The following is a 12,737-nucleotide window of genomic DNA, read 5'->3' on the forward strand; positions in this document are numbered from 1 at the left end:
GCTCTTGGCCTACTCCTCTGCAATCACTTTCTTCCTTTCCTTATGAGTTAGTTTGAACTTTAGCACCCTGGTGTGTCAGCCTGCTGCAGACAGACTCGTCTTCTGTGACTGCCAACACTAAATAGATTTATATGCTCTGATATAGGGCTGCTCAATTAATCATATTTTAATCGCATTTCCGATTATGGCTTGCAACGATTACGAAAAAAACGCAATCGAAATAAAACGATTTTTTTTTTATTATTATTACTAATGTTTTTTAATAAAAAAAAATTGTATTGGTTTTTCAGTTGAATTATACTTAAAGTTCAGGGTAATCAACTGTTAAAAACATGCTGTTTACTTTTTTTTTTTTAAATAAATTGCACTGTTTTTCAAAGTAAATGGGATAATCGTTTTTAATAATCGTGATATCAATTATTGACCCAAATAATCGAGATTATGATTTTTGCCATAATCGAGCAGCCCTAGTAACAGTACTTCAAAAGTTACTAAGAAATGGTCGGATAAAGCAGGATTATGCGGTTCGACTAATAGTTGCTCAATTTCAATACCATAAGTCAGAACAAGGTCGAGAGTGTGATTATAGCAATGGGTTGGTTTATTTACACTCTGACGGAAACCAACAGAATCTAATACAGAGTTAAATGCAACAGTAAGGCTATTTTTATCATCGTCAACATGAATATTAAAGTCACCTACGATAATTACTTTATCTGTTTTAAGTACCAACGTTGATAAAAACTCAGAGAATTCTGATAAGAATTCTGAATAAGGACCTGGTGCACGGTACACTGTAACAAATAAGATTGGCTGCAAAGTTTTCCAGGTCAGATGCGTAAGAATAAAAACAACACTTTCAAACGAGGTATAATTTAATTTTGGTTTAGTATTGATAAGTACATTTGAGTCAAAGATGGCTGCAACTCCACCTGCTCGGCCTGTACCTCGGGCAATATGAGTATTGATATGGCTGGGTGGAGTGGCCTCATTTATGCCGACATATTCTTCATGTCTCAACCAAGTTTCAGTGAGACAGCATATATCAATATTATAATCTGATATTACTTGGGTGAAATGTCCCAAGCATGCCTATCGCTGTGTGACCTATAGCATGTCTTTGCTGTGTTGTGTACCGGTGTCAGGTTGAGTCAGGGTAAGCTCATTATTCTGTTCAGCGGCAGTGCTACTGAGAGAGAGGGAAGAGTCAAAGAGAGAGAAGGAGGGGAGAAATTCAATTGAAAAGCAAAGGGGGGAATTGTGTGGAATTGAAGGGCCAGACAGGAGAAACAGCACAAGAAGAGAGCTAGCATTAAAGACATGGAACATGGGAGAAAGACGGAGACAGAGGGTATGGATGAGCGTTGACTAAACATTGTAGATCTTTCAGTGGTGCTAGACAGCAAATGCAGTGACGCAAGTATGGAGCAACCAAATGTTCCAAGTGTACTGGCTGGTTCTCCTCTCACTGCTACTTCTGCATCTCACGGGCTGACCTCATCAAACACCTCCAGAAACATGTGCATCCGAGACAACCAACATTAAATATTCACTCTCGTCAGACACACATTTAGAGAGCCAACAACCCAGGAACCTCACGCTCGTTTCACCTTACAATCTCAGTCGTCCTCGCTGGCTGGCATGGTTCCTGAATTAAAGCCTTTGACAGAACATGAAGACATGTCCTCAGTGTCTCGGAGGCTTAATAACCTCCATTGTCACCTGACTTTCAATCCCAATGCAGATAAACATGTATAGATATAGTAGGGCTGCTTGATTGTGGCAAAAATCATAATTACGATTATTTTTGTCAATAATTGATATCACGATTATTAAAAATGATTATCCATTACTTTGAAAACATCCATTTATTATTGAAAAAATAAATGTGAACAGTATGTTTTTAACAGTTGATTACCCTGACTTTAAGTATAATTCAACTGAAAAACCAATAAAATAAATAATAATAAAATAAAAAAATAAATAAAAAATAATAATAAAAAAACATAATCGTTTTATTTAGATTACGTAGTTTTTTCGTAATCGTTATTAAAATACGATTAATTGCACAGCTCTAAAATATAGTTAAGCCAACATAGCAATTTATTCACCGATAGATTGTCATTGTTATAGCAAACTCATACACATTTTAGATATGCTTCTAACCACTTTAAGGGCAAGCCACATCTATGCTTCCTGTTAACACCAGTGTAGTAGATTTAAATGCCAAGACAGACAATTCATAAGGTATTAAACATACAATAAACTACCGGGTCTAGGTGTATCAACTCTTAAAATGAACGCTTTTGCAAAGAAAATGAATATTCTTATGGGTCATGCCCTTAAATGAAGAATTCAGGTTTCAAAGTTATTATTAAAATAAGAAAATCCGTTTTTATTAGCTGTGAAATAGTCATTTAAAACTGATGAAAGGATAAAGCTGCACTAATTTAATGGAATTGGAATTGAAAGAGAATACAATTAATCCTCACTGATTGCTCATGACTGTGTTTCTTATGAACCTTTCACAAGAGAGAAAAGTCTTTAGGTTTGAATGTTATGGGAGTGCATGTGCTGACTAAATCAATCAATTCTGAGTTGAGGCGCTGACGTCACTGGAGAGGTAGATATTACTGTCATGGCTAATGCCCTAATCTGAGAGCGTGCTTAAGTCTTGAGGGTTGATCTCACCATTTCTCCACGTTATGGATTAACATAATTTAGCCGGGCGCCTTCACATCAGGAAGACATGCCTCTCATAGTTTGTTGGCACGTAGTTGGTAGCGTGGTTGATAAGCAGGAGCTCTGTTTTAAGCACATCCTACTTTTATTCTACATTAAACCATAGGTTTAAAAAGAAATCCCAGCCTGTGGATTATTATGGGCGGAAAGCTGTGACAGTCCCATGCTTGTGAGCCACAGACTGAACATTTGGATGTCATGCGAAACGTAGATTTGTCCATTGAATAACTTTCTGCTGAATACTGAATGATAAACCTTTATTGTGGAAAGGCTGACTGAGCATGCATAGTCGTTTTTAGCACTTCAGTTCAAGGTGCTACGCGAGGCATTTCCTAGCTGTGGTGTGAGGGAGGCTGCCAGGGGACTCAACAATGAAGTTACTATCAACATGTCTAAAAATACAGACCGAAAACTTTATCATATTTCACATTAAGCTCCTTTAGCCTCTATCTAGGAGGTTCCCAACTCAAGCGGTTTCTGTTAGCAGCTGCTGAGCAGATCCACAGGAGCTGAGGCTGAGAATCGCGATCAAAGGCAATTTGACAGCAGTTTCTAAGTGAAGTGAGATGATTCATGCATGCAACATCCAATGTATCCGAAAGTCTAATTTGTTCCAATCTGAAAACTTTGGCTGTCAGTAAATTTCCTTAAGGTGTCATAATGAGTGAGCTTTTGATTATTTATTCGTTTGACGTTCACGGTTAGAATATAATGTAATAAATGCCATAAATATTAACAAATGCTCGTAAGAAGAGCCTGAATGTTTTACTTTTCCCAGAAAATGCAAAAAAGCAATAGTCAAGATTAGCCCTATCATCGCACTTCACTATGGATTGCAATGCCGGTCAGCCACTGTGGTCTAAACTTAAATATATCAGCAACATTTGGATGGATTGCCGTGACATTGTACAGACATTCATGGTTCTTATATAAAAAGCCTTTGCTTGTTGTTATTTGGCCGAGGTCTAGTTTGGAAACCTATGTCTAATTTAGTGGTACAATGCCCAGTATCATTATTTTAGTTAGGAAGCGAAAGGCAACAGCTGAGCAGACCCAAACATGTATCAACACACAATGAGGTACATCCTCTATTCCAATTTGAGCAGTGCAGGCAGAGAAGAAAACAATATGAGTGCAGAGACCACTTAGGAGACAAGAGCAATATATTTCAATAATGCATTCACAACACAATACCAGACGAGCTCCTTCCAAGTCGTGCATTTGGCTTCAAAAGACTGGCCTTCATTTCATTAGTGGACTCTGCAGGATCTGAGTTGGTGCCAGGTGACTGAACCACTCAGTGATGAGCTATGTCTCTCTGGATCAATGATTTCCCATCATTCATCTTACTTTCAATCTCTGATACACATACAATGGTTCATGGTAGGAATATTAATTTAGAGCAAATGCCCCACTGTGTCTGCCTCTGATGTTTACCCTGATGGTAAACAGTGTTTATGTTTACTCAATAAAAAAAGGTATCAAGTGTATGATTGTAAAGTTCATGCTATGGATGTTGATTCTGAATGTCATAGCTTGCATTTGACTATAATAAACTCATTAAAACTAACTATCTGGGACCTTGGAGTGTTTATTCTGCTCTTCTGTGTTGTCTCAAGCGATGCTGCTGATTAACAATGGCAGATCGTTGCTGTTTAATCAATCTCTATGATAATTCAAAGCCATCCAGGGTATAACAAACCAAACAAAAGATACATCTAAATGATCCCTGTATTTGTGCGTTTCTTTCATTACAGTGCTCTATGGGGATTGGACTAACCTACACTGTAAAAAAGTGTCCAGAACAAAAGATAGCAAGATGGTAATTCATTTAAAGAGTTGAGGGGCATAAATGCAGTAAACCCCACAGAACTATACAATAATCACACAATTCTGTAAAACTCTCATTATCGCTATAGCCTGATCTCCTCCAACTAATCCCTCCTGGAGATACACCAGCACTCTCTTCCGGGTTTTAGACCATAACGGCGTTCTATGCACACAGATAAAATATATCAGGCTTTGCCAACACAGACTATAGCTGTTTGTAGGCTCAATTAAATGCTGGTTTTGTCTTTTAATGGGATTTGATGTCAAAACATTTCATCACCTTTATGAAAGCTTCATCCTTTCCACCGTGCTGGCCAAAAACGAGATATAGGAGTTGGCAACATGGATGATTATGATGATGAAGAAGAAAAAATAGCAGCCCGTATTAAGTCTGATTTTAATCAAGGAAGGCTTTTCCATATCACAACTCTGATTGTTGCCACGCCTAGCATCTCCATCCATTGTATCTTTAAAATCCTGGTTTAAATAATTGTATAAATCATTATTATTCATGGGCCTTTGTGCTGGTGATCACCGCTAACACCACGTGGCTAAACACAGTAACGCTTCTGATCCTGTCTCTCCTGAGCTTATATTTCTTTGCTGGTGACTTCTCTAAAGCTTCTATAGGTATAATTGAGCGCTATAATTGCAGCCCCTTCCAACGTTTCCCCCACCAATCCAAGTATTGCGACCGTGAGAAGCCTGGTGAATATCCTGAAGGAATGAATGGTGGTGAAAGGACAAGAGAAATCAATAAACATGAGTCTATCCTATGCTTCCAGGGTCATGATGTTATCAGTAACAATGTCATCAGGAGGAGTGGAGGACAGGCACACAATATGGGTGTGATACATAAGTGGTGTTGGAATTTGAGGAGGGTGGCAGAGAAGCCTGACAGTCTAATGGGCAAAGGCATTAGTCTGGGGCCCTTTTGTACATGTTAAAACATCCAGACTAGTCTTCACATTTTTTATTTTCTGCCACTCCACGCTGCGTTCACAGCTTTTTCCATTATGAAGGTCATATCAACCATTATTCCACTATGATAGGACTTTAGATTAACAATAGCAGCGCAACTTGTAGGCTAATTGAGCTAAATGGAGAGTGTCACTGTTGTTTCCCCACGAGGGACCTCCATTCTAGGCCATATCTCCAAGGTGTGCAGGGAAGGACAGCTGACATCCGCTCCCATTTTTCAGCGAGCCAACACTGTAGTCATGCTCCGGTAAGGTCACTATGATGTCCTTTATCATGCAAATGAAGAATTACTGTTCAACTGAGCTTATTTAGCCTGGCAGACGATTTGTGTAAAACCTAATTAATACTACTCCCTAAATGTTTGCTCTCACATCATAATGCCAGAAAGAAATGGTGACGTTGTTGTTGTTGTTAACAATACACAATTGATTAAGCCCATGATCCTATTTATGTTTTCATTTAGACCAAATGTGCATCATCAAGACCCCTATGGTGTGAAATAATGGCATATATATCCATCATGGGAAATAATGAAATACAGCATGTGGGCTTATCCATCTCAAAAGAAGCTGAACTAGAAATTAAGCATTCAGTCCCTGCTGTGTGCTTTTAGTTGCTAAAAGGGTGGGATCAGCACAGACAGTCAAAACACTTTGAATAACGACTGGGTGAAAGGGCTTCTAAAAGTCAATTAGGAACCAGTGCGGGCTTTACTTTGGTAAACACCACTCATGAAAAAAAACATGTCTCGCCCTGCCATCAGAAGAATACATAAGTAATTATTTAGTAGAATATTAAAATTAAAACCAAAAGATTTCGATTTTTCTCTCAAAAATGTATTGACACAAAGTTTACCCCAAGCGGTGCAGGGCCAGTCGCTAGCACAACCAGTTGGCAACAGGTATTATTTAGTAACAGATGAGGACAAGCAGGGACCAGAGACCGGCATAAAATCACCATTTTGTACGTGTCCCTCGAGCACTGCCACTTTAGGCTGTTAGAAGTTGAAACGGCTTGCTTTGCCTTTGCTGTCAGATCTAAGAAATGAACAGGTGGGGATGGTCTTTGTGTGTTGTCATCTCTAATTCAGCAGTAATGGAATCCCTTCAAACGCAGCTCCAGCAACTCAAAGGACCAGGTAAGGTGATGCACACAGACTCCTCAATGATGCAGCTGCGCCAAAGACTTTGAAAGACGCACACACACAAGATTTACAAAGGAAGTCACAGACGTTAATCACTTGCTCCTACTCCTCTGCTCTCGCTTATAAACTGTTTACTGACTCCAGTCATGCCTCACCTTCATTTGTGTCAATACATTGATTTTTAAGACTCAAGAAGCACAAGAAATAAAGAGAAATGATTCAAACAAGTCTGCAAGTGACACATTGGGTAAGAGACTGATTGACTGACTGCCTAATCCAATGTGCAGATTCAAGCGTTACTACCAAAGTACATGAAAGACAAAATAAATAATCTACACCAAGTAAACAGAAATTCCCCTTTTGTTCTTCCTTAGTACAGCACTAAAAACTACAGTCTCAGGAGTCACTGCAAAGTAGAAGCAATGCCTCGTTACGTCTGTATCAACAATAAATAAAAACTATTGATGGACTGCTGTTACAGCTCGAACAAATAACCACAAAGTGAAAACAAGGAATCCTAAAAAATGAGGAGCCCACAGCATTGGCCTTTGCAACTGGCTCACATCTTCATGAAAAGAAGCTTTCCATGCCTTTACTTGATCACTAAGTAACAGAGGTTTTCAGATCATTATTCCCATTGGCTTCGTGCTGGGGTCCAAAAAGCATAGCAATCGAATTCTCCATGGTTTTAAAACCCAGGGTCAGCCTGAAGGGCAAATGAACATCAGGGGAAATAATATCTGCTTTGTTAAAACAAATTAAGATGTGTCCATTGCCCAGCCTCTGTTAGACTAATTAGAATCTAAACAACATTAAACCTATAGACTAGAGGTTATAGAACAACAGCCTCTCATCCTCCTGCCGCCTCATGCAGCCATAAATCCTCTCTGATCCATCCACTGAAATCGTTCCTGATCAGATTATACAGATTTGTTTCATAATGCATTCAAATCAATGCATGCAAGCTGCTGATGACAAAAGCTTAAAGAGAGATTCTGTGTTTTGTGTGTCTTCTGTTGGATTTCAAAATAGTGCAAATTGAACCTCCTTGATTTTGCTACGCAATGGACATCATGCTGTCCACACAGGTATGGGCTGTGACGAAAGCAACGCCTGCAGCCCATTGATGACAGACACACCACACGTCTGGCCATACACACATATCATCAATCAAATACATGTTCTGTGACGGTGAATGGAGTTAAGGTATGATGACACATCCTTTGCAGCAGACTAAGAAATGGGAAAGATGAGCTTGGAGGGGAATCATGTTCACCTGATCACCGCCCAGTTTACGTGTCAATAGCACGTCCTCCACAAGGTGATTTGAAAAAAGAGCAAATGTTGGCCCCCACTGACCTGGATCGTGCAGGTGTACTCCGAGTCGTCCAGCAGCCTCACAGTGCAGTTGCATTCCCGGTCCAGACTCCTGATGCTGCTGCTCATTAGTCGGCTCAGCATCTTCTCGATCGTCTGTGTACGGGACCAGGGAGACACAGCACATGCATACAAGATCTGCTGCTGTTAACGACGTCCCTGTTTAGTCCAACACCTGGTGAGCGAGGGAGCGGAGCGGCGGTGGCGGTGGAGCATCCTCTTATCAGCGCTGTTCTCCAGTCAGTGAGGCGGGAAATAGTGCTGCTTCTGCGGCTGCTGCTGCACTCTCTGTGGTCCGGTTAGACTGGAGCCCCTAACCGTAGGTACCTGCTCCCCCTTCGCCGTTGCCATGCCGCGCTAATGCTGCGGGGCGGGACAAGTGATGAGTGGCAGGTCCGTCCGCCAATCATAGCAATGGCTGAGAGGCTGCCTTCAGAGGTAACGAGTGGAGCCGAAATTCCGATAGGCTACAGTTCGTCGTGACTGCAGACCATACTGCAGACACATGGTGGGAATAATAACACAGCAAGAGGCTTCAGTTTCACAAGTTAAACATTGGTCAGTCGCAGTGGTGTGCACTGTGCAGTAACTAAGTAGATTTACTCAAATACGATATTGAAATACAATTTTGAGAGACTTGTTCTTTACTTGAGTAGGATAGTATAGTTTATTTAACAGTGAACAGACAAATGATTGAGTCCCAGTGTCCTTCCACTGACTCAAGTTGAAGAGAAATTAACCAAACAAACAATTTGAAGCTCTGGAAACACAAAATGAAACAGTAAATGTTCATCTGCCCCGGTAGTGTGGTTTTGTTTAGATAGTGTGTGGTTTTGATCAGCCTTTCTGTAGATGGGAGGGATGAATGGATGAAGTGTTATTCTGGTGAAATAGTCATCCTGTTGAAGTGGATCTCCAAACAAGCAGTCTCTTTTTTTGAACACACAACAATGTAAATGAGAAAGGAAAACAATACTCCAGCTCAAATCTTCTCCACCCTTGTTGGACGTTTGTTGTCAGGAAATATCAGCCATACAGTAACAAGCATAAACTCTGCTGAAACTTTCTCTGTCCACCAGCTGAAATTACCCACCTGCTTTCTCTCTAAACTCTTTTTCTACTAAAGAAATGCAGACTCTGTTTCCCCTCTGCACCCCCATCACTGCCCTCTGCTGGAGTTGGCTGGCTATTGCAGGGTTAAAAGAGATTGACATTAAACTCACTCTAGTGTGTTTATTTGTGTTGGCTACACTGTCAAAAACTTAGACTTTGGGAACAAACATTGGCCTGCCAGCGCACACACTAAAACGTGTTAAGGTTACTTTCCTAGTACTTGTTGCTGTCAAAGTCCTTAATATAAACATTTGGAACACTCAGCGCCATATAGATAGAATCTCAGTCTATATGGCGCTGGGAACACTACCGTTGATCCTATCATCCAGGTAAATGTAATCTAGGCATACAATCTTTGGCATAGTTGACCGGAATTACATTAAGTTGCTAACTGATATTACATTGGTGGTTGATGAGTTATAAGCCAATATATATATGTATGTTTATTGATTAAGGACTATTTGAGTGGCACCATGGGAAAATGTGGACCTGTCTAATGCAATGTAGATACAATCCTTCCAAAGATGTGATTCGACCTCTTGGTGATAGTTATATTTTCAGGGTCAGCCTTACCATCTTTATTTAGAGTCTGATTTACACTTATGAATCACCTTATTCCTCCATGGTGTTATTTATATTCCATGTGCCCCAAACCAGTTTTTAATCTCTTTCTCTCTCAAAAGTGCAGGACCCTTCACATTGTACCTCCATATTAGCAGGGTAATGAACTTTCAGCCTTACTACCTTTCTTGCCTTTGTATCCAATTCTGTGGACTGTAGTGAAACCAAAGCATATTTCCTCCAAAAAATTTAAAATACATTAATTGTCTCTTCACCTGCAGGTATGTCACCACCATACAGTCCAGTCGCTGATTTTCTTGCCCCCCTTAACATACTAATCTGTAGATTTATATAGATGAGTTGGGTCCATCCCTGAGCCTGCATTGAACACATTAAAGTAATTTTATATTAAAATCTTTGCCAAAGGGGAAATAACAATATTGAGAAATGTCATGGAAAGATAAAAACTGAAAATGTGTCATAATACAATTGCTTATAGACATTGCTTTATTACATTCACATTGTATCTTTTAAAAGTCAACCCATCTGCCGTGACATTGTTACCGCAATGCCGTGACCCGGATTCGAACCGGGGTTGCTGCGGCCACAACGCAGAGTACTAACCACTATACGATCACGGCGAGCTACGACGGGCTGATAGTAGGGGATTGGCAAAAACGCAATCAATATCGTGGTGCGGCAGTAGGCTCAATGAGTAGGCCTCATGTCAACAGAGTACAATTCACATAGAAGTCCATTTTAAATCGAAATATATTATTTTTATAAAGGTAATGATCATAGAAAAAACTGAAATGAAGCCTCATTATTTTTCTAACTTTACCTAACTTCAGTTTTATTTTATATTTGGTTGACTTCAATTACCACAGCCTCTTTATTTCCATAAGATATGCAATGGAGTTTGCCGTTTTGCCTCTCACATGTTGGGAATTTGAACCACTGACCCCCACATTGGTAGGTATCCATTTACTCCTTGTGCCAAATACACCCAGATGTATTTCATCAACATTTTACTGGCTAGGCTCGGCTCGTATATTAGGATTATGGGACTTGCTTACCTGAATATGTCCTTTCGAAAAAACTGAAATTAAGCCTAAATATCTTTCTACCATTTTCCGTTTTTTACAACACAATTACAAACGTTTTTACGAGAGTTTGCGAGAGCTATTATTTTGAAAGAACTTGCATGAGTTCTTCCCTGGCAGCTCAGTGAGGTAAAATAACAAACCAATAGAGCATGCTGGGAGTTGAACCACTGACCCTCAGGTTGGAAGATATTCATTTACACCCTTAAGTCACACACACATATTGCATTAATCTCTTACTGTTACCTTACATTCTAACGTTATCTTACATTAAAAGCTTCTACCTTCAAGCTTTATAATCTGTCCAATGGTATTTTTACCTTGTACATGTCTGTTGACATTATAACTATATTGTACACTTTGACATGAGGAGGAGAGGAATTATCAGAGGAGATATTGTAAAAACATTTGTTGAAACTCATCACAGGAAGTGACAGTCCAATTTTTTACATATGTTCATAAAACACAAGGCTACCAGGGCATCTAGATAAGGTTTCTTTAATATGTCCTTGAGAAACAATGGAATTAAGCCTCGGTATCCAACTTTACCAAACTTCAGGTTTTTTTCCCATTAAAAAGAACCTCCATTCAAACAACAAAACGGTTATCTCGATTGGGACACTCCGGCAATGTATTTGTTATTTCTGAACATCCCATCATTTGGCTGTGGCTGTGAGGAAGAGCTGTTGTCTTTGAGTCAGAAGGTGGGGGTTCAATCCCAGCCATGCAGTTGTCATGTTGATTTATCCTAGACTAGTGCTGCTTGTTACATTTGTGCGTGATGTCACTGCTATAGTGGAGAAGAGCTTCAAAATCAAAAATCTCAAACCTGTTAGAAATCCCATCCTTTACACTCCTTGTGCTGAGTTTTAGGTAGTAGCAAAACCTTTAATAGCAACACCATTTTTTACACCAATAAACATTTATATCAGGCTCTTGAGGGCTCTGGAGTGAAGTGTACTTATGTACTTACTTGCGCAAAATACAACAATACAATTAAATCAAAGTGTATTTAATTAGCCCAATATCACAAATTGTACTTTTGTCTCACGGGGCTTTAAGGTTTATAAAGAACATGAATACGCCGGACATTCCCGGTGCTGTAAGCTTTTAAAATATTTATTGAAGAGAGAAGACGAGTCACTGTGTTTCTCCTTGCACTATGTAACACTTGGCACAAAGCTTCCAAATAAAAATGGGACTGGTCAGAGGAAGTTAAATAAAATATTTTAGCAACTCAAAGATATTGTTAAAGACATGTGCAGTTGTTGGACCTTTCAAAACAATTGAAAGTACATGTTGCTTATAAATGTTGTTGTAATCCACAAGGCTTACCAACAACAACAACGTTTGTGTGAAACACATACAAAAAGTATAAATATATTTATGTTAGTGAAAACTAAATGTAGAAAATACATTCAAAGATGTATAATTATAATAATACTAATGTATTATTGTGATACATTATTTATTTAAAATGTTCCTTCTGTTTTTCTATTCCCTATATTTATTTCCACATTTATTTCAGTTTTTTTGCATATTTATTTAATTCTTGTATTTGTTGTATCCCTTTATTTAATTTATTTCTTATTTATTGTACTTTGTTACTTATGTCATGTCCCTATCCTCCATGCCGTCCTCCATAAGGCATAACCTGTATCCTATGCTTAATAATAAAAGACAGCAATGTGCCAAAGCACAGCCCTCGTGCAAATACGTCCAACAGGCACTCCGGATCGCGCAGCTGTGTGGATCTACAGCTTTTTTTGTGTGTGTTAGTGCTGTCGCCTGTTTAGCGGTTTGAGGTTTCTTGGCAGAAATTTTTTTATTTGAGGGCCATTTTGTATTTGCAGCTTTTCATGTTTATGCACAAGCGCTTTTTGAGT

At 39.3% G+C, this 12,737-nt stretch overlaps 1 protein-coding gene and 1 non-coding gene across 2 annotated transcripts in view; both read right to left on the minus strand.

Annotated features, from left to right (window-relative positions):
• LOC104950916 (early nodulin-75-like) overlaps positions 1 to 8,425 on the minus strand; it is a 29,575-nt gene extending 21,150 nt beyond the window's left edge. The window contains exons 1-2 of the mRNA XM_010777516.1: positions 8,402 to 8,425; positions 8,057 to 8,170 (exon numbers count right to left, since the gene is read on the minus strand). Coding sequence (XP_010775818.1) covers positions 8,057 to 8,170; positions 8,402 to 8,425 — 138 coding nt within the window. The remainder of the gene's footprint in view (positions 1 to 8,056; positions 8,171 to 8,401) is intronic.
• Positions 8,426 to 10,317: 1,892 nt separating this feature from the next.
• On the minus strand, positions 10,318 to 10,389 carry trnah-gug (transfer RNA histidine(anticodon GUG)). Its single transcript has one exon. It is a non-coding gene; the product is annotated as a tRNA-His (tRNA).
• Positions 10,390 to 12,737: the final 2,348 nt, after the last annotated feature.

Source organism: Notothenia coriiceps, unplaced genomic scaffold, assembly GCF_000735185.1.
Source record: "Notothenia coriiceps isolate Sejong01 unplaced genomic scaffold, NC01 NC01_scaffold00018249, whole genome shotgun sequence".
Classification (NCBI taxonomy): Eukaryota; Metazoa; Chordata; class Actinopteri; order Perciformes; family Nototheniidae; genus Notothenia; species Notothenia coriiceps.